This window comes from Astyanax mexicanus, chromosome 20, assembly GCF_023375975.1.
Source record: "Astyanax mexicanus isolate ESR-SI-001 chromosome 20, AstMex3_surface, whole genome shotgun sequence".
NCBI classification, from domain to species: Eukaryota; Metazoa; Chordata; class Actinopteri; order Characiformes; family Acestrorhamphidae; genus Astyanax; species Astyanax mexicanus.
The window spans coordinates 3,574,673-3,602,295 of record NC_064427.1 but is presented as its reverse complement, the minus strand read 5'-3'; the positions used below and the strand labels follow the sequence as shown (position 1 = coordinate 3,602,295).

Genomic DNA, 27,623 nt, shown 5'->3' with positions numbered 1-27,623 from the left:
GTGTCCATGTGTTTATAACATTGCCAAGGTAGCAATGAACATATGACTGTTGAAGTCTGTCTAGGTTGTAATCAGTCAGTGGTGCACCTGTGTTTTCTGCTGCCAAATTAGCAATACAACACAAATTTACCTGAACACTTTTCAAGTCCACTATGTCTATCAGTCAAATCACACAGACTCTAGAACAACAAACAAACAGTCTGTGAGTCAGCCAATCGGATTTTAGTGTGGGAGTGCAGTGTTTTATTCTCTTCTGGATGGGATGCATTCAGGAGCATCATGGGTTTGGCACTTAGGATGTCTGCATTACATGTTTCCACTGTGTCCATCCTAGATGCCTCTGAGCCTAGACAAGTTAATGCAACTTCTGTACATGGTTGAGAGATAAGGCTAAATGGATATTAACAAATAAAATAGAAATCGACCAGACAAAACAGTAAAAATCTTGAGTTTCTATCATTGTTTTTTAAATGTTTCAGGTTCTGAACATCAGATTTGTTATTGCCTGGTACTGGAGGGGAGGACGGTGGTATCGTGAAACTCACAGCCAGCACTTCTTCAGCATTTTTCTTCCACAGTCCTCAAGAGTTGCCCTAGAATAAACAATGGCATTTCCATGGCAACAAGGAGCAGAACTCTCTGTGCAAACACTTAAAGTGCCCACAGACGGGCTGGCAGCTCACAATACGGCTCGTGCTCTGGATCTGCTGAAGGGCGGGCAAAGGCAAAGCACCAAAACAGCAGGTATCAGTTATACCTGGCAACATTGCTTCTGCTCAGGACCAGCACACACCACACACACACACCACATACACCACACACACCACATACACCACATGCACCACATACAGTACCAGTCTAAAGTGTTGTTTTTCTTTCTTTATAGCTCAATTTATTTTCTACATTGTAGATTAATGTTAAAGATAAATATTAAAGTGTTTATCTTCTACAATCCCCTAATCTAAACTTGGTGAACTGAGATGGTGATTTGAGGTGATTTAATTGGGATGAGCTGGAGCTTCACAGCGTGAAGGAAAAGCAGCAGCTATTGTTCAGCACCTCCAGGAACTCCTTCCTTCAAGACGAAGCTGAGAAAACTATTCCAGGTGACTCTCCCTCATGAAGACACTGAGATTAAAATCTCACCAAGAGTGTGCAGATCTGTCCTTAAAGCTAAATGAGCTACTTAGAAGAATTTAAAGAATCTATAAAACATATTCTGGTTTGTTTAACTCTTTTGGTTTACAGAATAAGTCTGCATGTGTTTTGCAATGTAAAAAAATATATAATAATAATAAAAAGAAAAGAAAACACATTGAATGAGAAGTGGTGTGTCCAAACTTTGTAAAATACTGGTACTTTGTACACACACCACAAACACACACAGGACAACAAGCCAGCTTCAATCAATTATTTATTTAATTCATTAATTTATCAATTTATCAACCTTTATTTTTTACTCTGGAATGCATTGAGGGTGACCCTCATTTTCAATGTAGCCGAGCATTTACAGTCCACAAAATATATAAAATGAAACGCAAAGGAGAAAATATTTATTGAAGATATTTAATATATTTTAATAAAATACACATAAAATAAGAAAATCTAAATTTAAATCTAAAAAATTAAACAAATAGATAAAATGTGAATAATTTACAAAATAAATGATAAGGAATATAGAGTAACAATAATAATAGTATGAACTAAAATCAAAATAAAATAACTAAACAAATAAATAAACACAAATAAATAAATAAATAAGTTAGTTAGGTAGTTATTTAATTAATTTAAAAAATAATACATACATACATACATAAATCTCTCCCAAAAAGAGAGAAACTCGCTGTAAAGTAATGTAAAACTGTAAGATTGGTGAAGTTAAGTAGTTGAGTAGTAAAAGTGTAACAGAGCAGAAAAGCTGGCCAAACTGCCCCCCCCCCCCCCCCCACTCTTCCTCCCTCCTCCCCCTGACAACACCGCGCGCCCGTAGTGACGCAAAGGTAGAGAGCGCGAGCTGCAGCTCCGCCGCGCGCCTGAATCAACTTTACTTTACCTTACTGTCCGGTTTCTCTCAGAAACTCTCATACAGCGTTTTTTTCAGCAGAGTCCTGCTGTCCAACATGTCTTCCCTCCTCATCTTCCTCAGCTCTTCATCTCCTGCAGACTGCTCTACCTCCTCCACTCCTCACCTCAACCTCAGCTTTACCTCACCTCAGCTCAGGTAACTCAGTCTGAAGATTTCTCCTCAGGTGAGCAGACCCAACTTCACCTCACACTCTCAGGAAAAAGAACCAGGGTTACTAGTAGGGGTGGGCAAAATTATATCGTATACAATATATATCGTGACACAGAAATATCGTGATATTAAAAATCCATATCGAGATAATAGGGCTGTTCTGTCTTAAAAGTAGTCTATTATTTACTGTGAAGCTTTAGGTGTATTTATTGTATAATTGTTTTAGTTTGCAGTTTATATGCATGCACTAAATATTCTGCAATATTTTTTGCTGCATTATATTATTTTATGCTATATTATTTATTTTGCCACATTATGATTATGCTGTTATACTCTTATACTATATTTCTGAAATTAATTAATTCTTTTTCTGTTTTCCTATATCGCCAAGTATATCGCAAAAATACCCTGAAATATCGTGATATTATTTTAGAGCCATATCGCCCACCCCTAGTTACTAGAGTAGGATTTTCTCTTGGTTATGGAGAATTGTACTTTAATTTATTCCAGTATTAGCTTAAAATATCACCAGTAATACTGGTCCTAACTAAGTAGTTAAAATACAAATTACAATTCATTCGTTTTAGTGTCACATCACAGTTACACAGGTCTACAGGTAAGTGAACAACTTATGTGCCAGGTCCCTCACAGTAGTAGAACACAATAAATATGAATATAAATACAGAAAACAAAGCATTTCATTCACATGTTACAGCTTACACTATACATGGGTCATTCCACCGAATGGGTGCCATTTGCTTGTTGTAACTCTTCCAAATTAAACTTTTTTTTTTTTTTAACATTGAATCTAATAAAACATGTATTTAACTATTCAAAACATGTACTGGTCAAATTCAGGCAGTTTTGCCTAATTTTTCTACAATATTTCCAAGCCGAAGATGGTTAAAAACTAACTTTTAAGAAGACTCGTAATGTTCCTGAGAATCAACTGGTCAGCTTGTTAATTATTGGAGCTCCAGTAGATGATCTACAGGGGGTTTCCATTTACAGTCAAACTCAACAAAAGCTTCTCCATATCTGTAAACACTGTTTCTATACCAGCTTAAGATTATTTTATTAACAGCTTTTGTAGCTCTGAGTAAGAAGTGTACCATATTGTTTTGTATTTTCTATTTGTTTTGCTGTTTACTGTATTTACTTATAATTATTGTGTATTTGTGTTTATATGCATGCTCTTAATATGCTTCAGTAGTTGTTATTATTATTATTTTTTTTTTTTCACAAAATCAGGGTCTTGGTAATTTACTGTTTACGGCCTATTCGTCTGGCAGTGTAGATTTAAAAAAGGCTAAAAACCTTATTTTTAGCTTAGCTTTCAATAAGCTTCTTTCATGTTCTTTCTTTGTATTTAATTTGTTTGTTTGATTGATTTAGTTATTTTTATTTTATTTTATTCTATATTTTATTTAATTAAACCTTTACTTTTTACTCTTTAACTCTTTTTATTTGTTTGATATTTATTGTTTTACATTTTTCTATTTTATCAAATTTTATTGTGAAGCACTTTGAGCAGCATTTTTATGCATAAAAGGTGCTATGTAAATAAAGTTATTATTATTATTTTTTTTTACATATATTTTTTTTCTACTGAATGTATGAAACTCTTATTTAGCATTAATACTAGTATAGTATAAAATATGTATAAAATGTATTTTCTAATTTCTTTCTATTCTTTCAATTACAATTTTTTTTTTCTCATATCGCCGGGAATATTGTAATATTATTTTAGGGCCATATTGTCCAGAGTAGCTAAGCTCATTTAGCTTATAATTGCATTAAATTTCCATAAGCCCCCCCTTAATAAAACAATTCCAAGTCACAAAAGCATTTATATTGGTCCATTTACCATTTGGATATTGTTGCCAATGTACAGAACAGCTGCCAGATTACATAATATAAGAAAGTGAAAGATGATATGTATTTTAAAAACCTTAAAATTGAACCAAAAGTGCTCAAACCCCTGAGCCACCACTGTCTGTCTTTGGCAAAAACACCTGGCACTTAAACCAAAGAAAAAATATCAAATTTGAAGAACAATGTAATGAGAACATTTTTATTCAGTGATACTGTTATACCGTATAATGACTCATCTCACGGTCGGGGTAGTGTAGACCCCCTGCTGCTGGACACATGATTATTAACGCCAGTGGAATTAGCATTACTCTATACTATTACACTGTACTACTGCTTCCTTAATTAAGATAGGCCCAGTTATCAGTCAGGAATTCTGCTGCCAGCGTCATTTCACACTAATAATGCTGCTCTGCACTGGATACTACCTCACACAGCTTACTCAACACGACTTTCCACTCCTTTATTATACTATCTTTTTATTTCTCAATTTAAGTGAGCTGAAATTTATCTTTCCATTCATATATTCCTCCTTCCATCCATACATTAATTAATTTATCCACCAATCCACTGCTTCATTAATTTATCCTGCCACCCATCCGTCCAGTCACACATCCATTCTTCTATTTAGCCATTAATCCACCCATCCATCTATTCATCTATCCACCCCTCCATCCACCCATTCATCCATCCATTCATCCATCCTCCATTGATTCATTCATTAATCAACCACAGTTTCATTGATTTATCCAACCACCCACCCACCCATCCATTCAGTCACACATCTATTCAGCCATTCAGCCATCCATCCATTGATTGATCCATCTATCATTCAATCCATCCATCCAATGATTTATCCTCCCATCCAGCCTTCGATCCATCCATCACTCCACCCACCTATCCATCCATCCATCCATCCATCCATCCATCTATTTATCCATCAATGCACTGCTATATTGATCCATCCATCAATCCGTCCACCCATCCATCCAGTAGCCATTTAGCCATCTAGCCATCCATCCATTAATTCATCCCTCCATCCATCTATTCATCCAATCATCTATCCATCCATCTATCCATTTTCTCCGTCAATCCGTATATCCCTTCACCATCCCAACTATTGATTAACCAACAAATCCTTCCATCCACCCATCCCTTTTATGCATTTATCCATCCATCAGCGACCACACTTATCTATCTATTCATCCACCCACCCATCTCATTATCTAATTCGTATATCCATCCACGAACACACTCATCCATCACCTATCCACCCGTTCACTCCTCCATCAATTCATCTATTTATCCATCCATCTATTTATCCAGCCTTTGAACCATCCAATCCATAAATCCACCCACTTATCTGTCCATCCAGCCGCACAACATCCATCAGTCCACTAACCCATCCATCCACAATCCACCAATCCCCTCATCCATCCAAACATTCATCCATTCATATATATTAATCTATTCATCCACCCTCCATCCAATCCTTATATCTTTCACCATAAATAGGATCATATTCGTCATACTCTCAGGAGTTATTTTCTTTGACGCAGATCTGAGCTTATTAAACCGTCTGCGTGTTGACAGTGAAAGGCTTAAAAAAATAGCATGGATATTTGCAGAACGCTAAGTATATTTTTCATTTTCATTTCTGCTGCAGTGAGTTATTGCTGTTCCCATATTCATTGCACTAGATAATATCAGAGTATTAGCTTTAGCACTGATATCAATAAGATCACAGTCTTCCAGAATTCAGGGGTCCACACTTCACCTGTTCTTTATTATCACCAACAGACCTGTCCACATTAATGGACAAGAAAAGGGCAGTAAATTAGTTAACACATTATCTGTGGTAAACCCAGCTGGCAGCCAATGGAAAACCTGCATAGCTGCACACCTGCATATAATAATTATTAGTTGTAGTAGTAATTATTAGTTATTGTTTTGTTTAAATCCCACCCACAAGATAGCTTTAGTGTAATACTTTGTCTTTATCATTTCATAAAAAGTTATAAATATAATAGTTTTTATACTATGATTTACACTATTTAAATATATAGCCTTGCTTACAGTATTGCAGTATACAGTATCGAGAAATACAGCTCTGGAAAAAAAATAAAAGACCACTTAAAAATGATGAATTTCTTTGATTTTACCCAATTGAAAACCTCTGGAATATAATCAAGAGGAAGATGGATGATCACAAGCCATCAAACCAAACTGAACTGCTTGAATTTCACCAGGAGTAAAGTAGCATAAAGTTATCCAAAAGCAGTGTGTAAGACTGGTGGAGGAGAACATGATGCCAAGATGCATGAAAACTGTGATTAAAAACCAGGGATATTCCACCAAATATTGATTTCTGATTTGTGCCACTTTTTTTGTTATTTCAGCCATTTCTCATTTTCTGCAAATAAATACTCTAAATGACAATATTTTTATTTTATTTGGAATTAGGCAGAAATGTTGTCCGTAGTTTATAGAATAAAACAACAATGTTTATTTCACTCAAACATATACCTATAAATAGCAAAATCAGAGAATCAGAATTTTTCTTCCAAAGCTGTATAATGAACATCATTTTTAATATCAATGTATGCTCAGTAATATAATTTTAATCCATTTGTATTCTGTTTAAGGACTAATTCTCTGCACGTTTCGTTCTCATAATTTGTGGAAACCCACCATTTCCTCTGTGTTATTCTGACCTCGTCTTCACAGAACGATGCCTCTGGCCCATTGCTATCTCCGCCTGAAGCTACACTGAGGGAAATGAACGGGAAAGCCTGCAACCTCCTGGTTTCTCCCTCCGGCATGCCTCAGTCTCTGGGAGCTATTACCGGGCAGCAGGTGCCTCACATCCGAGTGCATGCCGACAGCTCGCGGGTTCCCTCGCACCGCGGTGCCCCGGGCCATGGCACAGGAGTTTCAGCCCCTGGGAATACAGTTTTTCTGCCTGCCAGTCTGCGGAAGCAGGTGCTGACCAACGGGAAGCATCATGGCGCCTTCAGCCTTCCACAGCCATCGTGGCACCAAGTGTCTCCTTCTCCTCCTGTTCCATCCAGTAAAACAAGTACGATGGGGTCCAGTGGGTCACAGTGTGGTCTCAAAGGTAATAAACACATTGAAACACAATTAACACATAATAAAACCCTTTATTACCTGTGATGATCTGACCTTAAGCACAGAATGTGGATGTTCTGGCTTAGTGCTGGAGATAAAACTAACTCTATTCAAAAGTGTATTTTCTGCTTCTACAGGTCTGTTCCAACCATTTTAACAATTTAAATGCTTTAATGAAATGAATATTATGTTCAAAACCAGAATTTCTGCATGTGTTTAAAAAGTCTTAACATGTCTTAAATTAAAATCTTGATAAGTAAGGTCTTAAATAGTCCTAGACTTACTGTTAATTGGCTGTAAGTATTACATTTTTAGATGTGCGTTTAGTGCCAGTTGAGCTAGCTAACATTAGCGGTGAGCTAGCAACATTACTGGGGAGAGAACTAAGTTTAGCAAAGAGCTAGCTAACATTAGCGACGAGCTAGCTAACATTACTGGGGAGAGAACTATGGTTAAAATAGAGCTAACTAACATTAGTGGCAAGCTAACTAACATTAGCGGCGAGCTAGCTAACGTTAACCAGAGAAAACTAAAATTAGCGGAGTTAACATTAGCGGCAAGCTAGCTAACATACTAACATTAGTGGCGAAGAAAACTAGGGTTAGCGGAGGGCTAGCTAACATGTTCTGCATCACAATAGAGCAAAATTAATAAAGAAAATTGATAACTGGGAAAGGTTAAGGTTTAATTTTCAAAACAATAAATTATTTTCTACTTCATGACTAAATCATGACTACATTTTTGGGCCTTAAATTATGTTTATTGAGGTCTTAAAAAGATCTTAAAAAGCATTAAAATTGACGTTTAAAATGGAGCAAGAACCCTAAAATAATTATTAATACTTATTGTTTTTTATGTTACATCAGGATTTTAACGTTAACCCTTTCAGACCCTGCATCAAGCATTATGCATTTTCTTTATCGTGTCATATTTGCCTTATAGTGCGAAAAATATGATATATATAGGGGATTTGTAGCTGAGTAGCAGCTGAATGGCTGGGACAATTGGCCTAAATAAGGAAAAAATAGGAAAAATGTTTATTGTAGCAGAAACGGATTACGACTGGTTTGTTTACATGAAAGATGTACCGTTTTTTCCTCCCCTGTTTATTTACCATTCAAGATCAAATATATAGCCATGTTGGGACGCCTGCAAGTGTAGGCCATGTTCATAATTCATAAAAGGAATACATCAACAGTGTCTAGTTTCAAAGAAAATAGGCAATATCTATGCCTGCGCCCGCACACCGCTCTCTCCATATTTCTCAGCCCAGTGAGCCGGAACATGAGACATGATGGTCCTCCAGAGATACGGGACGACCCGACATCCCCGCCCTCTGTAAACGCCGCAACCTCACCTCTCAATATGTCACATAAAGCAGGGTACAGATATACACCCTGCTGACCACCTGTGTAGTTAACCGTGCTGTAGTGGATGGGTCTATTTCAATATGACGTGCCTTGTGTGATGCAGCATAGCCATTTAAATTGTATACACGGTGTAACAGTGCATTTTTATAAATCAAAATAGATTCTGAATAAACACTATTACACAAGATAAAGAAGATAAAGAATATTATCTTATAAATAAAATATTTTTTTATTGTTATAACATCCAAATTGCACAGGCGTATTAATGCTACAGGCTACCCAAGGCTGGGGCCCAAGCAATGATTAGGGCTCACTGATTGGCCACGTTTTTAAAATTAAATAATTTTCACCCAAACACCACATCGTGCTCCGCCCTGCCTCGCCCAACTTCACACTTTAGTCAAAGACCTTATTAATGATGGGAATAATGTGTGAGGGTGTGAGTGGCCGCTCATGCTGTTGCACTGTTTATCGTGTGCCCAGTTGACAATTGCACTAATTCAGCAAGCTACCTATGGACCTAAGTCACTGTGCTGAAGACTCTCAGACTCTCTCTCTCTCTCTCTCTCTCTCTCTCTCTCTCTCTCTTTCTCTCGCTCTCTTTCTCCCTCGCTCTCTCTCACTTTATACATCTATTATTCTTTTTCTTTATTAAAGCACATTAAAATGTTCTAATATACCTTACATACCTAACATACCTGAGATATGGCTAAAAAATAAATCATAATTTTAATTATGTTTAATCATAGAATATTGTTTTGATTAATATAGTTATAAGAACTGAGGACTGACATTGTACATCCTGTACAATCACACTCCGGGACTCTGTTTGATGCTTTAATGTACAACCTATAATTGTGCACTCCTATTTATTTTGTATTACTGCACTACCTTCTATTTACCGTCATGTACCTGCATACTTTCTATTTTTTTGTATTGTTTGTATTTATATGTCTTTGTATATATCTTATAATAGTTTTAATATTCTTACTGCACCTTTACTTGCTTTCATTTATCTATAAAACAAATATTTTAAATGATTGACATCATTAATAGGAATAGCATTTTTTTGTGTGTGTTTGGGATGGGGGGGTCCATTCAAAGTGTATCCTAGAGGCCCCGATCACCTTAATCGACTACTATTCAAAAGTATAACCCCCCAGTATTGAGCTGTAGAGCAGTGGAACTGTGTTCTCTGAATGGTGAAGCTCCATCCAGTCCTTTTGGTTTGGATCAGTTTGGATGTTAGAGGTAGGGTGTAATACTCAAAGTAGAGACAGTTACTCCATCAAAAACAGAATAAACTCTTTTTAATATTCTTGATTTCAGAAGAAATTGCACGAGGGTAATGCAGTGTTATTCACTGTGTTATTGCAGCTCTTTTGATGTCTTTATCATCGAAAACTCACATCACAATAACAATAAAAATTTAATTTATTGTACAGTCCGGTTTCAAACCAAACCAAACCCTACTCACCCTGTTTATACTCTGTTTGTCACTCTGTTTATATCATTACTATTTAACACTGCAGCAATTCTGGAAAATCAATGGAGTTCCCCTTTAATCTTGTAACATCTAAACTTCTCTTTTATCTTATTGAAAGATCAGAGACGCAAATAAAGACCTCTCCCCAAACATCGCTCTGCCTTGTCTTCTCAGATCGAGCACAGCGTTGATTTACATATCCCAGTTCATACTTCACTTCACTTCAATATTGTCCAGCAGCCCCAACCGCTTCTTCTCCCGAAACCCTTTCTTTCATATTTTTGGATAATTAACCAAGCAGAGAGAGAGAGAGAGAGAGAGAGAGAGAGAGAGAGAGAGAGAGAGAGAGAGAGAGAAATAAAGAAAACTCATTAGTAATTAACAGAGCAGAAACTGTTTCCAAGCTCCACAGGTTTGGGAATTTCATGAGTATTCATGTTTCTTTTTAAGGAACACAAAAGGCACTGGTTCTATATGGAGAATGCAGCTTTATAACTTCATTTCTCCCAAATTCCAAATAAAATATTGTCATTTAGAGCATTTATTGGCGGAAAACGACAAAAAAGATTTTAGTTCATATTCATATGTTCAAGTTTTTAGAGTTCAGAAATCAATATTTGTTGGAATAATCCTGATTTTTAATCACAGTTTTCTTCATGCATCTCAGCATCATGTTCTCCTCCACCAGTCTTACACACTGCTTTTGGATAACTTTATGCTTTACACTCCTGGTGCAAAAATCCAAGCAGTTCAGTTTGGTTTGATGACTTGAGATCATCCATCTTTTGATTATTTATATTCCAGAGGTTTTCAATTTGCTAAAATCAAAGAATAAATCTCTTATTTTTTTCCAGAGCTTTATATACTGGTGTAATTGATCAAAAATGGTTCAGTGTGGTTGACATTATTTAGGCTTCTAGTTTGCTGAATTACTTGACTGTGATTTTTAGAAGGATGTTGCTTGTTAAATCAGATTTTTTCATTTGAGCAAACATTGTTAAGTTTAATATTAACTTAAAAAGAGCAGTTAATATGGAGTAAGTTGTTCTTACTTAGCCTGTTTTCTTAATTAATCATTAATCTCTGGATGCAGATAAAAAAATAAAGGTCTGGAATTCAGTATAAACAATTATTCTTATTACAAAGAAACAGAATGAGAGCATAGAGCTTGGTAAAAATGAGTTTTGGTCTGGATCAAGTTAAATTAATGACTTGTCCACAGAGAGTCTTGCTTCTGTGCTGTAGAAGTGATCAGTTCCAGGTTTGTTGATTTCCCTGAATGATCTACTAAACATGGCAAATAATAGATTATTTTTTGGATTATATTAATATTCTTGGATTTTTTGATACAGAAATCAATCAATTAATCCTTTAACTCAAGCAGTACTGGGATGAATCGCTCCAGGACTGATAACAGATGACTCTCCTCTCCTCTTCTGTCTCACAGGTTCTCACAGGAAGCTGCTGGGACCGTGCGGCAGGTCAAGCCTCCAGGTGACGAGCAGTGCTATGGTGGTCCAGAGTCTGAGCCCAGTGTCTTCAGTGTCTGTCCAATCATCTGCTGCTTACTACCCTCCCCATTCTCTGGGCCTTTTGGTTCCCCTCACAGAAACCAGGTAAATACAGTCAAAGTTCATGAAAACCTTGTCAGAGAGACATAGATATTTTGATTAAATGCAGTATTATATTAATATATTATTTGTAGGATTCATTTGAAAACACTCAGAAAGGATGAGCTTCATTAAGTATAAGAGGGGAGATGAACAGATGCTGATAATAAAATAATAATTTTGAATCCCTAAACCTTTTTTATTTCCAGGAACATTGAATACAATACTACATTATATTAATACTATATTTCTGCATAAATAGAGAGGTTCACATACTTCTGCCACTCACAAACATATAATATTGGATCATTTTCTTCAACAAATACATTATAAAGTATAATATTTTTGTCTCATTTGATCAACTTGGTTATTTTTATCTACTTTTAGGGGTTTTGATGTTTTGGTCATATAGAGCTCTGGAAAAAAAGAGACCACTTAAAAATGATGAGTTTCTTTGATTTTACCAAATTGAAAAACTCTGGAATATAATCAAGAGGAAGATGGATGATCACAAGCCATCAAACCACCAAACTGAACTGCTTGAATTTCTGCACCAGGAGTAAAGCAGCATAAAGTGATCCAAAAGCAGTGTGTAAGACTGGTGGAGGAGAACATACCAAGATGCATGATGAAAACTGTGGTTAAAAACAAGGGTTATTTCACCAATATTGATTCCTGAACTCTTAAAACTTGAAAACTATGAATATGAACTTTCCATAAAGTTTTCTTTGCATTAATTGAGGTCTGAAAGCTCTGAATCTTTTTTGTTATTTCTGCTTGCTTTCTGCGAATAAATGCTCAAAATCACAATATTTTTACTTGGAATTTGGGAGAAATTATGTCTGTAGTTTATAGAATAAAACAACAGTGTTTAATTTACTCAAACACATACCTATAAATAGCAAAATCAGAGAAACTGATTCAGAAACTAAAGAGTTGTATATGCAGAAGAAAGGGTTCAAATTTTCAAGCAATTCTGTAGTTTGTGTAAATTATGTATTATATGTTTTTCTTATGAAAATGTTAGAAATGACCACGTGAAGAACAAATCTGACATTTGCGTTCTTGCGCTGGTTGCAGGTCGGTGTTGTCCAGAGAGTCCCTGGCATCCACCACCCTTAGTCTTGCCGAGAGTCAATCGATACGCAGCAGCAAGCTGGACTGGCCTTATGGCTACCGTGTACTGCCACCGCTGGGGCAGCAGAGCAGCTTCAGTCAGGCAACTGAAGGGGTGGAGCTTCTGAACCTTCCTCCAGGCACGTCCATGTCTGGAGCCACCAGCATCTCTAACCCCAACTCTCTACCTGCTTACCTGTTTAAAGAAGACGCCAACAGCCCTCGCCATTCAGGCCGATGCAAGAAACGAGCCCTTTCCATTTCGCCTCTTTCTGACGGTCTGGGGATTGACTTGAACTCTGTCATTCGAACTTCTCCCACCTCGTTGGTGGCCTACATCATTGGTTCCCAAAGTTCTCCAGCTTCTCACCCTACCCCTTCACCCCTACAGTCTGACGTATGCGGGCATCTTCTTGGAATCAGAGGGAGCTGTATACCCAGTGCTGTGTTTTCAAACTCTAACTCCAATCCAAAAGTCAGTTCTACGCTTTCCCAGAGCTTCTCCAATAACCATCGATCTGAAAAGGTGGCTGCCTGCATGCAAAGGCTGGAAGACTCGGGTGGGCATGATCACCAAAGAAGAGGTTCTAATCTGGTCGTGGAACATCAGATTCTACCAGGAGACGAAACCAGCCTCATTGCGACATCAGAAAACCCTCAAATTTCTCAAGATTATCTTCCTAAAGTTAACTCTGCACAGTCTCACTTAGAAATGGCAGCCATTTTTAAGGCCCCCAGCCTCCCCAAAGGTCCTCCGCCACCATACCACTCCCACCATTTACACCGACCCCCTATTGGTCACCTGGGGCATGGCCAGAACCGTGTAGATCCACACACCTTGCCTTGTATGGACAACAATCACAGTGTTCTGGGGCAGCCCCTAGCTCTATGCCCCATGCTGGAGGAGGAAGAGGGGGAGCTGGACGACTTCAGCGAGGGTCACTGCTGCCGCTGGTTGGACTGTAACGCCACCTACAGCCACAAAGAGGAGCTGGTCAAACACATCGAGAAGCTGCACATGGACCAGCGCAAAGGAGAGGACTTTACCTGCTACTGGGCAGGGTGTCCCAGAAGGCACAAACCTTTTAACGCACGTTATAAACTCCTGATCCACATGAGGGTACACTCTGGGGAGAAGCCCAACAAGTGCACGGTATGAGGGTTTTTTTTACGTACTTTTAGAATAGAACACCTAAAATTGAAGAAGTGAATAGTAAAAATCAAACTCCTAAAAATCAATAAACTGTACATCATTTAAAAGGGAAGAACGTTAGGATCACTCAACTTCACTTTTCTGAAACATCAGGCATCATGTCCCTTTGAAAGGGGTGGTGATGCGACAAGTTATAAATTATTGTCCATATCATCGCCAAAAATACCAGTAAATGTGAGCTAAAGTTAGCTATACTTTGAGCGCAGTTGGGAGATACAACTGGCATCCACATGGCTGGACACGTGCTTGTAAACGCATAAACATGTGGAAAGCTGTGCAGAGCTCAGTCCAGCACAGTTTTGCAGCGCAGATATTTCCAGTTACAGCTGAATTCACGCTTTTAATCCCAGAAAAAAATGCTCTTTTGTAATGCTCTTTTAAAAAGCCATTTAAATGCCTGATTAAAGGGCCGATTACTGTTGTTTTGCTGTTTTCCTCAGGTGGTGAGTATAGTATCGTGGGTAGGGGCAGGGCTGGTGACGTCATGGGCCCCGAATTGTTTAATATCGCGATATTCAGTATATCGTTGAATTTTTTTTTCCAATATCATGCAGCTTTACTTCAAAACCAACCTAGGAGCTAGGAGCTCAGTTAAAAATTACAGTGGATGCCATTCCTCTAAGGCTGCCAAAGTGTCTCTCAAGCTGTTTTTTTTATTTAGCTTTAAGTGCCAGAAAGTTCATTGTGTACTTTGTCATGTTTTCCCGTGGAGGTTATGAACAGCTATGCTTTAGCTGCAGAGGTATTTTCCTCTTGTAGCGCTCGGCCATTGGCTAATTAGTAAAAGTCTCCAATGACTGACAAGCGAGTTTATGCAATTATGCCGTTATTAAAGTTGCACAAAAGGCCTACACTTCACCGCTGGCAGAGAAACGGTCCGCTTCCTGTCGCCGACATCGCTCAGCTGGACAAGCTGTCAGCAGTCAACAGGCTGCCAGCGGGTGTGGCAGAGCCTGAGGAGGACGGCGAGGTACAGTCCGTACCTTCAGCTTGGCTTTAACAAGGTTTATTTAACACCAGACTGTGAGTTATTTCTGCAGTCTTCTCAGAGACAGTGACCGCTAAGGGTCCAGGTGCTAAAGGGAGGAGGATGACCTTTCGGCTCAGTCCCCGCTGCGACGGTGTCCAGGTTAAGGTTAGCGAAAGGCCGCTCTCCGGACATTCTTCGTCTGGTCTGATCTCGGCAATCATTAATGGTGCACATACCTGCGCTCGACCTTTCACTCCAAACACTTACTCATTACTTAAAACCAGCCCTGTTGCCATGGAGCCTGAACAGTTGGATGGTTTTGTTAGAGCACGTAATCATAGAGCGAAGAGGGAAGGAGAACGGTCACAGGCACTAACCAAGCTAAAATAATCTCTGCCTGCTGCCAACTACCTCAGTGTACCGCCGTTTATGGATGTTATGGATGTTTTTTCCTCGACTGTAGAAATGGCATAGAAGTATTAAGACACTTCTCGTTTGAAGAGTGACAGACATGCCATACCGGAATGGCCGAGCACAGACACGCGAGCGTTAAGATCATAATTAAGTGGATCTTGTTCCACTTCACAATTGCAGGAAGTAAGAAAAGCATGCCTGAACTTGAGCTCAGATGAGAGGCTAGCTCTCTACCTATGTTTACTGTTGAGTACGCCCTTTAATAATACATATTCTACCATATTCTTTGGACTATAAGGTGCACCGGATCATAGAACATTTTTTTCTGGTCTATTTTCAAACATAAGGCACACCAGATGATAAGTCGCATTAAGCAACACTAGTAAGGATGCCTACATTAAAATGGGAATGCATCTAAGTAAACAAAACTGTAATTCTTAACTGTAAGTCTTTCAAAATCAGATTTCTCTCCTTAAAAAACGTTTATTTGGGTGAGTAAAGCGCTTTCGCTTTTGTACAGTAAGCTAAGGTATTTAATATTTTGTCTGAGGGTGAAGTTTTCAGTGAAGTTTCTCCAGCACTAAGGCTGGGTGCAGCAGCATTAGCATTAGCCGCTAACCGCAACTGTTAGCGCTAGACTAAGGAACCCTGAGTGTTTCCGATAACCCAGGGCACTATCAGCTAACAATTTGTCCAACATAGCTTGTTTTAACATGGTAAACACGCAGTCTACAGTTCAATATACTCACCTCTGAACAGTGAAAGAGCAGGTGCTGTGGTTAGCGGCTAATGCTAATGCTTATAACGTATTTATCACTGTGATTATCACTTTGTAGTTTTGGGAGAGAGAAAAAACAAATATAAATGGCTATAGTACCTAAATGTATTTAAAAAAATAATCAGTATTTGGATGATTTTTTTTTAATCTGCTGGAGCAAGACTTTAACTGATAAAATTTAGGATTAGCATTAGGCAGGTAGGAGAAGAAACATGACAAAGTGATGTGTGTGTGTGCGTTGTGTGTGTGTGTTTGAGAGAAAGAGAGAGAGAGAGCAAGGGAGAGGAGTAAGACAGTGAGAGTTAGTTATAATATTTAATCCATATTTTATTTCATTCTATAAATCCATACATTTTATAAACTTGAAATACATCAGCAGATTAATTAAGAATTAGAGAGAATTATTTGAGGAAGCTGAGATCAAACTTGGTGAAATTTTTCTTAAACGTAAAAAATGCATTAAACACATTAAACTCTTCAGGGTAACTATGTGTGCATTAACATATTAGCAAGTATTTTTTAAAGTGAAAGTATTTGAGTTATGAAATGGAAATCTTTTATTAATTATCTGATTTGCTATATATGGCTCTCATTAAGCTATACTGCATGAAACAGTGGACCTCAGTGAAGGAATGACATCTCATTTTTCTCTTATTCTTATTTAATCAGAAGAGCAGGTGTTCGTGTTGAGGGTTACCATGGAAGCCAGGGCAAACTTTGGGGTGGGCACCAGAAATAGCTGCCACAAAATCATATCAGGAGATTTGGCGAGAAGCTTTTAAAGGGCAGTTGTTAAGTTGTTTGTTTGAGGCGGCAGCTGTTTCTGACGGTGCTGCTTTCCTTTACTCTCCTTTAGCTGCTGTGGGCAGTCTTTCTCTTTTCTCTGTCAAGTGGACAATATAACTCACCATTTACAGTACCAGGCTCAGCTTATTAATAGCTTAAAATTATCACAACACTGTGATTCTGTGACACTCGATATATGACAATACAATTCTTGACAATACTTCACAGCATTTGTCTTACTAAAGAGGATAAAAAAACTCCTAATAAGATTTTATGTCAGATTTGGTGGTTTCAGAAGGTCTGTGTCCCGACACATCTCAACATTTCAGAAACAGAACATCACAAAGACAGTCAAACATGGTGGTGATAGTGTGATGGTCTGGAGCTGCTTGACAACTTGCTGTATTTGATGGACCCATGAATTCTGCTCTTCTGGAGAATGTCTGTACATCAGTTTCTGACCTTAAGCTCAGGCATACTTGGGTTCTGCCGCAGGACAATGACCCAAAGCACAGCAACAAGCCAACCTTTGAATGGTTTAAAATATAAAACTAAATAAAAGTTTTGGAGTGGCATAATCTTAAACATGCTTGGAAACCATCCAATGTGTCTGAATTAAACCAATTCTCAAAGATGAGTCTCGGTTGCCAGTTATCGGTAAAGGTTGATTGCGGTTGTTGCCACCAAGTTATTACGTTTAAGGGGCAAATACTTTTCAACATAAGGCCAGGTTGGTTTGGATTTCCCTTAATAAAATAAATTATCATTTAAAAACTGCATTTTATATTTCCTTATGTTATGTCTTATATACTGTTTGCCTTTATATACAGTATATATATATATATACAAAGTCATATATTGTGCAGCCGTATTATATACTTTGTCCTGTCTAAAACTGCCCTCAGTTATAAACTGAACCTCCATGTCCTCCAATCTCCATTTTTGTAGTGTTGAGAATGTAGAATTTCATTACAACAGTGAAACTGTGAAAGTTCTTGCTTTTTCTAAGGGACAGAATCCAATACACAATACAATGACCCATCAGGATCTTTGAACAACCATAAGGAGGGAAAGTGTGCAGGCATCTTGCATGTGTTTTGGTGCCTTTATGATTTTATGGTACTATGTGCTGGCTGATTCTAAAGGAACTGACTCCAACACACTTGATCACATGACCCAACAGAACTTTTGGCGGTTTTGGACCACCACGAGGAGGGAAAGTGTGCTGGCATCTTGGCATCTACAGGAGCTCTTTTTGTCTCTGTGGTAGAGAAGTTTCTTTGTTCTTTGTCTCAGTATTACATTTTTTTCTCATATAACGTGACGTATGATGTTTTTACACTGTAATTAGCCTTTCCTAGGTACTGTTTTTGATTGATTAATCTTGATGTTCTCCTCAATTGCACTGCATTATTTTACACTCCGTAAGTACAGTATTTGATGCATTGGTTTGATGACACTTTAACGTGTCTGAATGAAGAAAAAGTGCCATGGTGATGAAGAGTAATGTTAAAAAAGAGCGAGAGAGTAGCGGTTGCTGTTGTTGTTGATGTTGATGTGGTGGAGATGCCAGGGTTTTTGCGTAAGAAAGGTCGAAACAAAAGAAGGGGGAGAGGGAGCGATGTTTGCAGCCTGACTGCTGGCATGGGACGAAGCTGGCATTATGTGGCGGGGCATTATTGAGGGCCGCACAGGAGCCGCGTCACTGTCTTTTCAGCTGCGCCGGCCTCTCCGCGGAGCCAGCAGGGTCCGGCGCTTTATTAAATAACTCTGAAAGGCTGCGCCGAGTGCGCCGAGGACCTCCTCCCCCGTCTGATGTTGTGTCTGTTGTTTTCCTCCGCAGCCCTGAGCTGAATGCTTATTGATTTGGCTGCTTTTCTCCAGATTGTGCTGCTCTTATCCTCGCTGGGCAGTCGGGATCGTGCGGGGCTAGTTTAGCGCCCTAATGAGTAAACGGTGATTAAAGAAGACAGTGCGTATAATTTCTGGCTCTAAAGGATCTTGTCGTATACTTGAGAGAACTCTGCGACAAAAAAAATTAAATTAAAGATTAAATTCAAGATTATCAGAGTAAAAATCTTAAAAACTCAAATTAAAGTTGAAAGTAAGTAAGTCCTTTCTTTCAGAATAACCCACTGAACTAAGCACAAACAATACACTTGTTAAGTAAATGAAGTGAACTGTATTAAATATAATATGGCCAATTGTGCTCTCTCAGACTCTGGCTGCTGATGGGTATGGGTATAATATACAGCTCTGGAAAAAAATAAGAGACCACTTAAAAATTATTCTTTGATTTTATCAAATTGAAATCCTCTGGAATATAATTAAGAGGAAGATGGATGATCACAAGCCATCAAACCACCAAACTGAACTGCTTGAATTTTTACACCAGGAGTAAAGCAGCATAAAGTTATCCAAAAGCAGTGTGTAAGACTGGTGGAGGAGAACATGATGCCAAGATGCATGAAAAAAACTGTGATTAAAAGCCAGTTTTAAGGAGTTATTGCACCAAATATTTATTTTAGAACTCTTAAAACTTTAACTATGAATATAACCTTGTTTTCATTGCATTATTTGAGGTCTGAAAACTCTGAATCTTTTTTGTTATTTCAGCCATCTGTTTTGACCTACAGGTGCTTCAGTATATCAGTATTTTAAGTGACTCGGTGCCAATAAACATCCAGTGCAATCAATAGCTTGTAACTGTCATTAACAGGCAGTTGTAGGGTTCTTTAATTGCTCCTTTTGGAGGGTAATATTCTGCCCATGTGAGGCGACTGTGAAACAGCATCGCCTTCCTCCGAGTCCTTTTATAGGCGAGCGTTTAATCCCGGGCCCAGACACTCAGCTCCTCAAACAAACCCCGTGTAATTAGAGGCTGATCTAAGGGAAGCCACAGCGGATGGTGGAGGAATCGAGTGGCGACCGTTGGCCAGGGAACAAAATGGCAAGCAGCAATAGTGCTGGCATCCGAGACCGAGAAACATCATATATTTCTTTCTTTTCTGACTAATTCTCTGCTTGTTTTTGTTCAAAAGGGAACAAAAAACAGACTCAAGAAAGGCGCAGAAAAGTTTGATGGTGTTTCTTTTGCTGTGAGAAAACCGCGTTAATAGGCGACAGTGTGAACACGATGTTCTACCAAGTTCAAGTGGACAGTTTAGCAGTATTGCCAGTCAATCACAGAACAGTGGCACCTCAGCTGAGTACAGGGAAGACGATTATGCACAGCTGGCAGCTATGGTTTCTTCGCGCTCAGGGTTAGCTTAGCAGTAAAAATCTGCAATCACAGCCAATCATACGGAAGCGTACTCCCACAGTCTGAAGCACTTACTTCCTCCTACCCAGCTGAGTGCAACAGCAGCACTGTAAAGTCCTTCAAAGTGGGAAAATGGGAATCGTGAATATTTGACAAGGGTTGAAAACTTAAAGAGTAAAGTAGGCTAATTTAATCGGTGGATTTGTATGTGTATGTTTGATGTGAAACTGCTTGAGTTGTTTGGGTTGTCTCAGCCTTCAGGTCTTTAAGTAATTATACAATGTACATCAAACAATATTGGAAAAAAGGTTACATTGCAAATGTTCTTTATTCTTTATTATTCGACAATATATATCGCGATATTAAACAATGCAGGGCCCAAAGCTACGTCAGTGCTGAGCACTCAAAACCCAAGGAAAACAGCAAAACAACAGTAATCAGACTTTAATCAGGCATTTAAATGACTTTTTAAAAGGTAAATAAGAGCGTTTTCTGCGATTAAAAGCATGAATTCAGCTGTAACTGGAAATATATTTAATTGCCTACATCGCGATGATGGTAACCGCATGGCCTCCATCCACATGGTTGGGCACGTGCTTGTAAACACACATGTCGAAAGCTGTGCACCTCAGTCCAGCACAGTTTTGCGGTGCAGATATTTCCAGTTACAGCTGAATTCACGCTTTTAATCCCAGAAAAACAAACGCTCTTATTTACCTTTTAAAAAGCCATTTAAATGCCTGATTAAAGGGCTGATTACTGTTGTTTTGCTATTTTCCTTGGGATTTGAGTGCCTGGCGCTGACTTTGCTCCAGGCCCTGCATTGATCTGGACGTGAGACAGCGTGCGTGTGGGGGCGGGGCTGGTGATGTCATGAACACTGCATTGTTATATCGTCAATATCGTGTAGCCCTACAGCACACTATAGATCGCTAAAATAGAGCCCCTGGTCTTGATCTTGACTTTGACTCGATTAAAAAAATACTTAACTTTTGCGGCCTTGACTACAACTACCAATTGCCTTAATATAATAATTCACATAACTGCCTCCTTCTGTAACTCAGTACCAGAATACAGTTGATATTAAAAACTGATTATGTAACACATTAAGCATCCCATTACTACCCAACCCTCGTAACAGGAGCATTAGTAGTGTGTGTGAGAAAGAATTTAAGCTATTCTTGGGCCATCACACACAATTAAACATGGGATAATTATTGCTCGTTCTGTTTCCTCCCCAAAAATAAGGTCAGCGATTCTGTTCACAACTCAGTGGCTTTCACATGCTTTCAGGCCTACGCATAACAGACGTGGTCAAAGAGAGGACAACGAGCATGGGGTGGACGAGCCTCGTGAGTGAGCGCATTGCGAAATACTGCTGATAGTGTTTTTTTGGCATGAGGAAACAGCAAACGCAAAAAAATTAAAATGTTCCAGTAATGAGCCGCAACGAGACCTTCTGCCTGGCTTCATGGCTGGAGGACGTTTCTGTGCGTTAGCGGCAGCACCAGTAACAGAAAGGGACTTTTCACTTTTTATACCGTTCTTTCAGTCAGTCACAGTGGTGTATATATATATATATATATATATATATATATATATATATATATATATATATATATATATTCACGCACACACATGAATATATATATATATATATATATTCAGAGCCTTTTAGAGCCACAGGGAGCAGGTAATGGGCTCAGAGAGTGTGTGTGTCTGTGTGTGTGAAACCTGAGAAGTCATGGAGAGATGGAGAGAGGTTGATTGACTACAACAGTAAAACACTGACCCCTCCTGGCTGAAGCATGCGGAGATGAAGATTGAGACGCCGCTCGGCCCTCAGGTCAAGCCGGATCACCCTCTCAGGTCTATAAACAATATGCATGTTTGACGTACAGGAATAACGATATCTCCCCGTCTTTCTCTTTCTATCTCTCTCTCTATCTCCCGTCATCTCTCTCTTTTCCTCCGCTGGACAGTTTGAGGGCTGTCAGAAGGCGTTCTCCCGCCTGGAGAACCTGAAGATCCACCTGCGGAGCCACACCGGAGAGAAGCCGTACACGTGTCAGCACCCGGGCTGTCAGAAAGCCTTCAGCAACTCCAGCGACAGGGCCAAGCACCAGCGCACACACATCGACACGGTGAGTCTGCACTGGCGCTCCATCATTAATCATCCCAACTGAGTGTAGTTAATGCTGTCAGGCGATTAAAAAAAAAAAATCATCAAATTAATCACTTGCTCTGTGATCAATTATTCCAAATTAAAATTCAGCAGACGCTGAGAATGTACTGTTTTTTAAACTATGGACAAACCCAACTTTTACATCAGCAATAACAGACAACTAAAAAAATTAATAAAACAATGCTGTTCTGTTAAATGGCCGAGTAAACAAGCATTTCAGTTTCCTTTGCTGAGAAGCTTTGGACAAGTCCAGGTAGCTGCGCCGTTAAAATAGCAATTCACCAAACAGGTCAGAGTCAGAGCGCTAAAGAATGAATACATGCCTTTTGCACCCTCCTAGTCATGCAAGGCATACTTTTCCTGTCGTTACGATAGCAAAGACAGACTGACGAGCTCTAAATTAAGCTGCACTGTGCACGGTTGATGATCTATAGATTGCTTAAATAAGGTCCTATAAATATAGCCAAAACAAAGTCAGGCAACATACTGTAATTAGCGACCTAGTGCAATTTCCAGCTTAACGTTTTTTTATTTTTTTTTAACATACATGACAAATACAAATTGTCAAAATCACTGAAAGTCAAAACAAGCAACAGTTTCTCAAATTTGTTTAATTAACCACATGTAAATCAATTTACCTAAATTCTTACACCTCTCACTATTACTATCACATTCACCTGTTTACTGTCATTTTAATCACAAATGCTCATATTTATATTTCTGTGAGGTGCCTGTCAGGCTACAGTTTAGGGTATGCAGCTATGTCTGTCCTGAGTAAGCTTTATTTACAACAAGAGAGACCATGTAAAACTTCCATACACTTAAGTGTTCTCTCATACTACACTATCCGTCCAGTGAAGACCCTTATCCACCTTCTTACCCAACACCAAAAGGGTGAATATTGCTTTACCAGTGGAATCAACTCACCCCCCCACAAGTCCCAGTTATCTAAACAAACACACATAATACATAAACATACATATCAACCCACCAAACACATTTTATGGATGAGTTTCTGTGGTTCCTAAGTGCATACACTGTTAATTGTTAATTATATAATTATATGCAACCAATCACAGCTGATTGAGCAATATCTAGGAGAGAAAAAAATATTACACATAGAACGCCATTGGAGTTCAGTTAACTCTTTACAGACAGCATTTTTTTCACTAATGTCTGTAAAGGAAGACTGCATGGCTATGTGTTTAATTTTATACAACTGTAGGTATATAATGGGACTGAATGAATGAAACACCTGAATTCAGTGAGAGGTAAGATGTTTGCCTCAGTCCTTTTTTCCATGTAATTTATCAGCCAATTCTGGAAGAAAAAACAGACACAATCGAGCAAGAAACACAAACCGAAAAGAAGCTGACTTATACAACAGAACAGTGATCCAAACATCTCTCAAACATCCTCCATGAACTACTTTAAGAAACTCAAGTTGTTGTTCTGGGATGACCCACACGGTCCTCTTGACTTGAGCAGCATCGGAAACCTGTGGGTAGATCAGAACATGCTGTGCAGCTGGAGTGCCCGAAACGATCGCAGAACTTACTCGAAGCGTTTTGTAATGGTTGAAAAGCTTATGTGGGGATTACATGGGTGGGCTGTGGGCTGTGAGTAGGTTTGTATATATGTTGTTACTGGGAACCAGTTGGGCTTTCCGTAAAACCTGTAGACAAAAGTGTCTAATGCCTAGTAGTAATCTGGGTAGCTTAAAATTGTGAACAGGCTGTAATAATATACAGTATGCCATGGAAGATGACTAACTAAGAACTGATTTAATAGTTATTAATACAGGCCAGGCTGTATTTTCACTTCACACTACCATGAAATCACAGTGTACCACTTTTCTCTATATGTATACAGCTCTGGAAACAAATAAGAGACAAGAGACAAGAAAAATGACGAGTTTCTTTGATTTTACCAAATTGAAAACCTCTGGAATATAATCAAGAGAAAGATGGATGATCTAAACTGCTTGAATTTTTGCACCAGGAGTAGCATAATGTTATCCAAAAGCAGTGTGTAAGACTAGTGGAGGAGAACATGGCAAGATGCGTGAAGCAAGCTTATTTAACCAAATATTGATTTCTGAACAGTTAAAACTTTATGAATATGATCTAATAAATGCTTGAAATGACAATATTTATATTTGGAATTTGGGAGAAATGTTGTCTGTAGTTTATAGAACAAAACAATGTTTATTTTACTCAAATATAAACCTATAAATAGCACTATAAGAAAGTGTTCTCTTATTTTTTTCCAGAGCTATAGATATTTATCAGTGTTTCAGTTGTGGACTGGTGATGTCTTTCTAGCGCATAGATGCAGCTGTGGAGTGAACTAAGAAGTACAAGCAATATATACTGTTTGTGCGCTCAGCCACCTGAGTTGCCAAGATAGCAATACACATCTGACTGTGTTGTTGACTGTTGTCAGGGTTTTAATTAGTCAGTGGCACACATGTGTTTTCCGCTGCCAAGATGGCAATATGCAAAAAAATTACCTGAACTACACCTCATTTGAGACCATCACGGCTTGCCTATATATTGCAAAAATAGAGCCCTATGTCTACAGAGTTATGAACCAGTAATTCTATGTACTTTTCAGTTGACTCTTAGTTGACACTTCTGCGTCTCTTCTGTGTAAGGTGCAGATACAGCTGGCCCACCCATGTGATCCACGTAGATATATTTGTAGGCGCCTTTGCTATATAAATGACGCAGATGTAAGGCATAAAATAAATTGTTTGTGGAATGTAAGATAGCAATGAACATTACACCGCACCTTACGCAGAGTGTAAGGTGGGGCCCTAAGAAGGCTTTTGGAAACAGGCTTAAAATTGGTGTTCTTCAAGTTCATAAATCTCCTAATAACTTTTTTTTTTTTACTTTTACAGTAACTTTTAAAGTAACTGTAACAGAGTAAATATGTGGGGAGTTAATACCCACCTCTGTTGGATACTAAATTGACTGAATAATTTGACACATTTGAAGCAGAACTTCTGCGCAGCCCCTCGTGCACAGCGGAAATAAAGCCCCTGAGTCTACAGCGAATCTGTCATTTCTACTAATGTCTTCATTCCAGCACACCCACACACGATGCTGCACAGACTGTGGTGCAGGTGCAGTTGTGAAAATGCCGCACAGCTACCTGCTTGTGTTTCTCTCTGTGCAGAAACCGTATGCGTGTCAGATTCAAGGGTGTCTGAAGCGCTACACGGATCCCAGCTCCCTGCGTAAGCATGTCAAATCACACTCCACCAAGGAGCAGCAGGCCAGGAAAAAGGTGAGAGTCACTCCAGCGCTGATTTAGAGTCACCTTAACAGTGCATTCAGTCACATTTGAAATATATTTAATGTAGAAGTATTTAATCAAGTTATTTCAATTTTGGACTAAGTGGTAACTCTTTAAACATATTTTCCCTAGTGAAAAAAATATATCCTTAATTGCACTTAAAACATATTGAGAAATGTATAAGTATGCTGTAAATATACTAACTATATAAATAAAATATATTAAAATTACATTAATATTATGCTTTCATCAAATGTTTGAAATTCGAACTTTAATCATACTTTTTAAAAAGTACAAAAAAGTAGTGTATTTAAAATGTAATGTTTTATTTAAATGTAATTCAATATACTTCTAAAATACATATATCCAAATATACTTTTGTACATTTTTAGCAAAGTGTGTTAAAAACAACTGTTACAGTTGTTCACTTAAAGTACAATGTATCATGTAACTTTTTAGAAAGTAAATTAAATTACTAATACGAATTAAAAAGAAAATAAAGTAAATTTGTAACACGCTGTCACGTCTTGGCCTCGTCTCGTGTCTCTGTGTGTCTTCCCCACATGACCTGTGCTCCCCTGTGTCTCCCGCCTCAGTACTTTTCCACCTGTGTCTCATTTGTAGCTCCGCCCCTTCCCCAGGTGTTTCTAATTATAGTGTGTTTCCTGTTTCTTTAAATAGCCCTCCTCTGCCACTTTGTCTCCGTCGGTCTTTGCACCTTCACCTGTCGTTTGTCTCTCTCAGTGTTTAATAGCTTTTCTCAGTGTTTCCTTGTTCTCTCATAGCCTTAGTTCCTTGTTTCTTGTTTATTTCTTGTTTTCTCGTTTATAGTTATTTTCCTTGTTTATTTCTAGTTTCTTCCCTTATATATATTCCCTGTTTATTTATTATTTTATTCTCTAGTTGGTTTAGTTTAGGTTCTCTGATTTGTTTTGGTTATTGGTTATTTGTGTATTTATCCCTGCCCTGTTTTGTTTTGTATTTATTAAGTCTCTCGCTTGCTTCTTTGTTTATTTACTCACGGTTTGTTTGTTAGTTATTATTTTATCAAGTTTAGTTCCTTGTTGTTATTCCCTGTTTGTTTACTCTTATTATCTCTTGTTTGTTTATGTTCTCTAGTCTCCCTCGTTTATTTTGGTTTATTATCCTTGTTACGTGTTAACTTGTTTCTTTGTTATTTATTTAATAAATTATTTATTTATTTCGCCCTTACCTGCACTTGTGTCCGCTCTCCTCGTCTCCCTGCCTGGGTCTCCGTGACACACGCTAAAAATTTAAATATATATTTATACCCAACAACGTATACTAGAAGTGTTCTTCTGAACAAAGAAGCATATTTGTACTCTAATGTAAATAGATCACATATATTTACTGTCAATTCTTAGTACATTTCTAATATACCTGGTGTATAATAATAGTGATACAGTTGTAATACTCATTATTAAATGTATTATAATTTTACTGTAAGCATATTCAATATATGGAGTTACATACATGAAGTAGTTTAAATGTTTAAATGTAACTTAAGGATATTTAATATAGTTCCATTTTTTTGTACAGTTAAGTACACTTTGCACAATGTAAGTAAGACTTTTTATAAGTACTATTTTTATACTGTAATTAAAGTATAATAAGTACAAAAATAGTTGTTCCATTTTAGCACTCTTTAAATATACTGATTAATAATAATGTGGCTACAAGAACACTATAGTGCACTATAGCATAATAATGCTTAGTATACTTTAATGTAATTTTTTTAAATATGGAAATTTGATCTTTATTTAAAGAATATTGAGAGTTAGAGATAATCTAGGTAAACACATCAAAATTAGGGTTGACAATATTAAAGTCTCGATCCAAGCCAGCTATCAAATATACTTATTATACTATACT

At 38.0% G+C, this 27,623-nt stretch overlaps 1 protein-coding gene across 2 annotated transcripts in view; it reads left to right on the top strand.

Annotated features, from left to right (window-relative positions):
• The first annotated feature begins 1,990 nt into the window (after positions 1 to 1,990).
• Positions 1,991 to 27,623, top strand: part of glis3 (GLIS family zinc finger 3) — a 39,695-nt gene continuing 14,062 nt past the window's right edge. Inside the window, exons 1-6 of one of the 2 annotated variants that reach the window (XM_007250236.4) lie at positions 1,991 to 2,221; positions 6,836 to 7,226; positions 11,541 to 11,709; positions 12,784 to 13,972; positions 22,225 to 22,386; positions 25,611 to 25,721. In XM_007250236.4, coding sequence (XP_007250298.3) covers positions 6,887 to 7,226; positions 11,541 to 11,709; positions 12,784 to 13,972; positions 22,225 to 22,386; positions 25,611 to 25,721 — 1,971 coding nt within the window. In that variant the 5' untranslated portion in view covers positions 1,991 to 2,221; positions 6,836 to 6,886. Of the gene's footprint in view, positions 2,250 to 6,835; positions 7,227 to 11,540; positions 11,710 to 12,783; positions 13,973 to 22,224; positions 22,387 to 25,610; positions 25,722 to 27,623 lie in introns of both variants that reach the window. The other variant, XM_007250235.4, reaches the window with a different exon arrangement.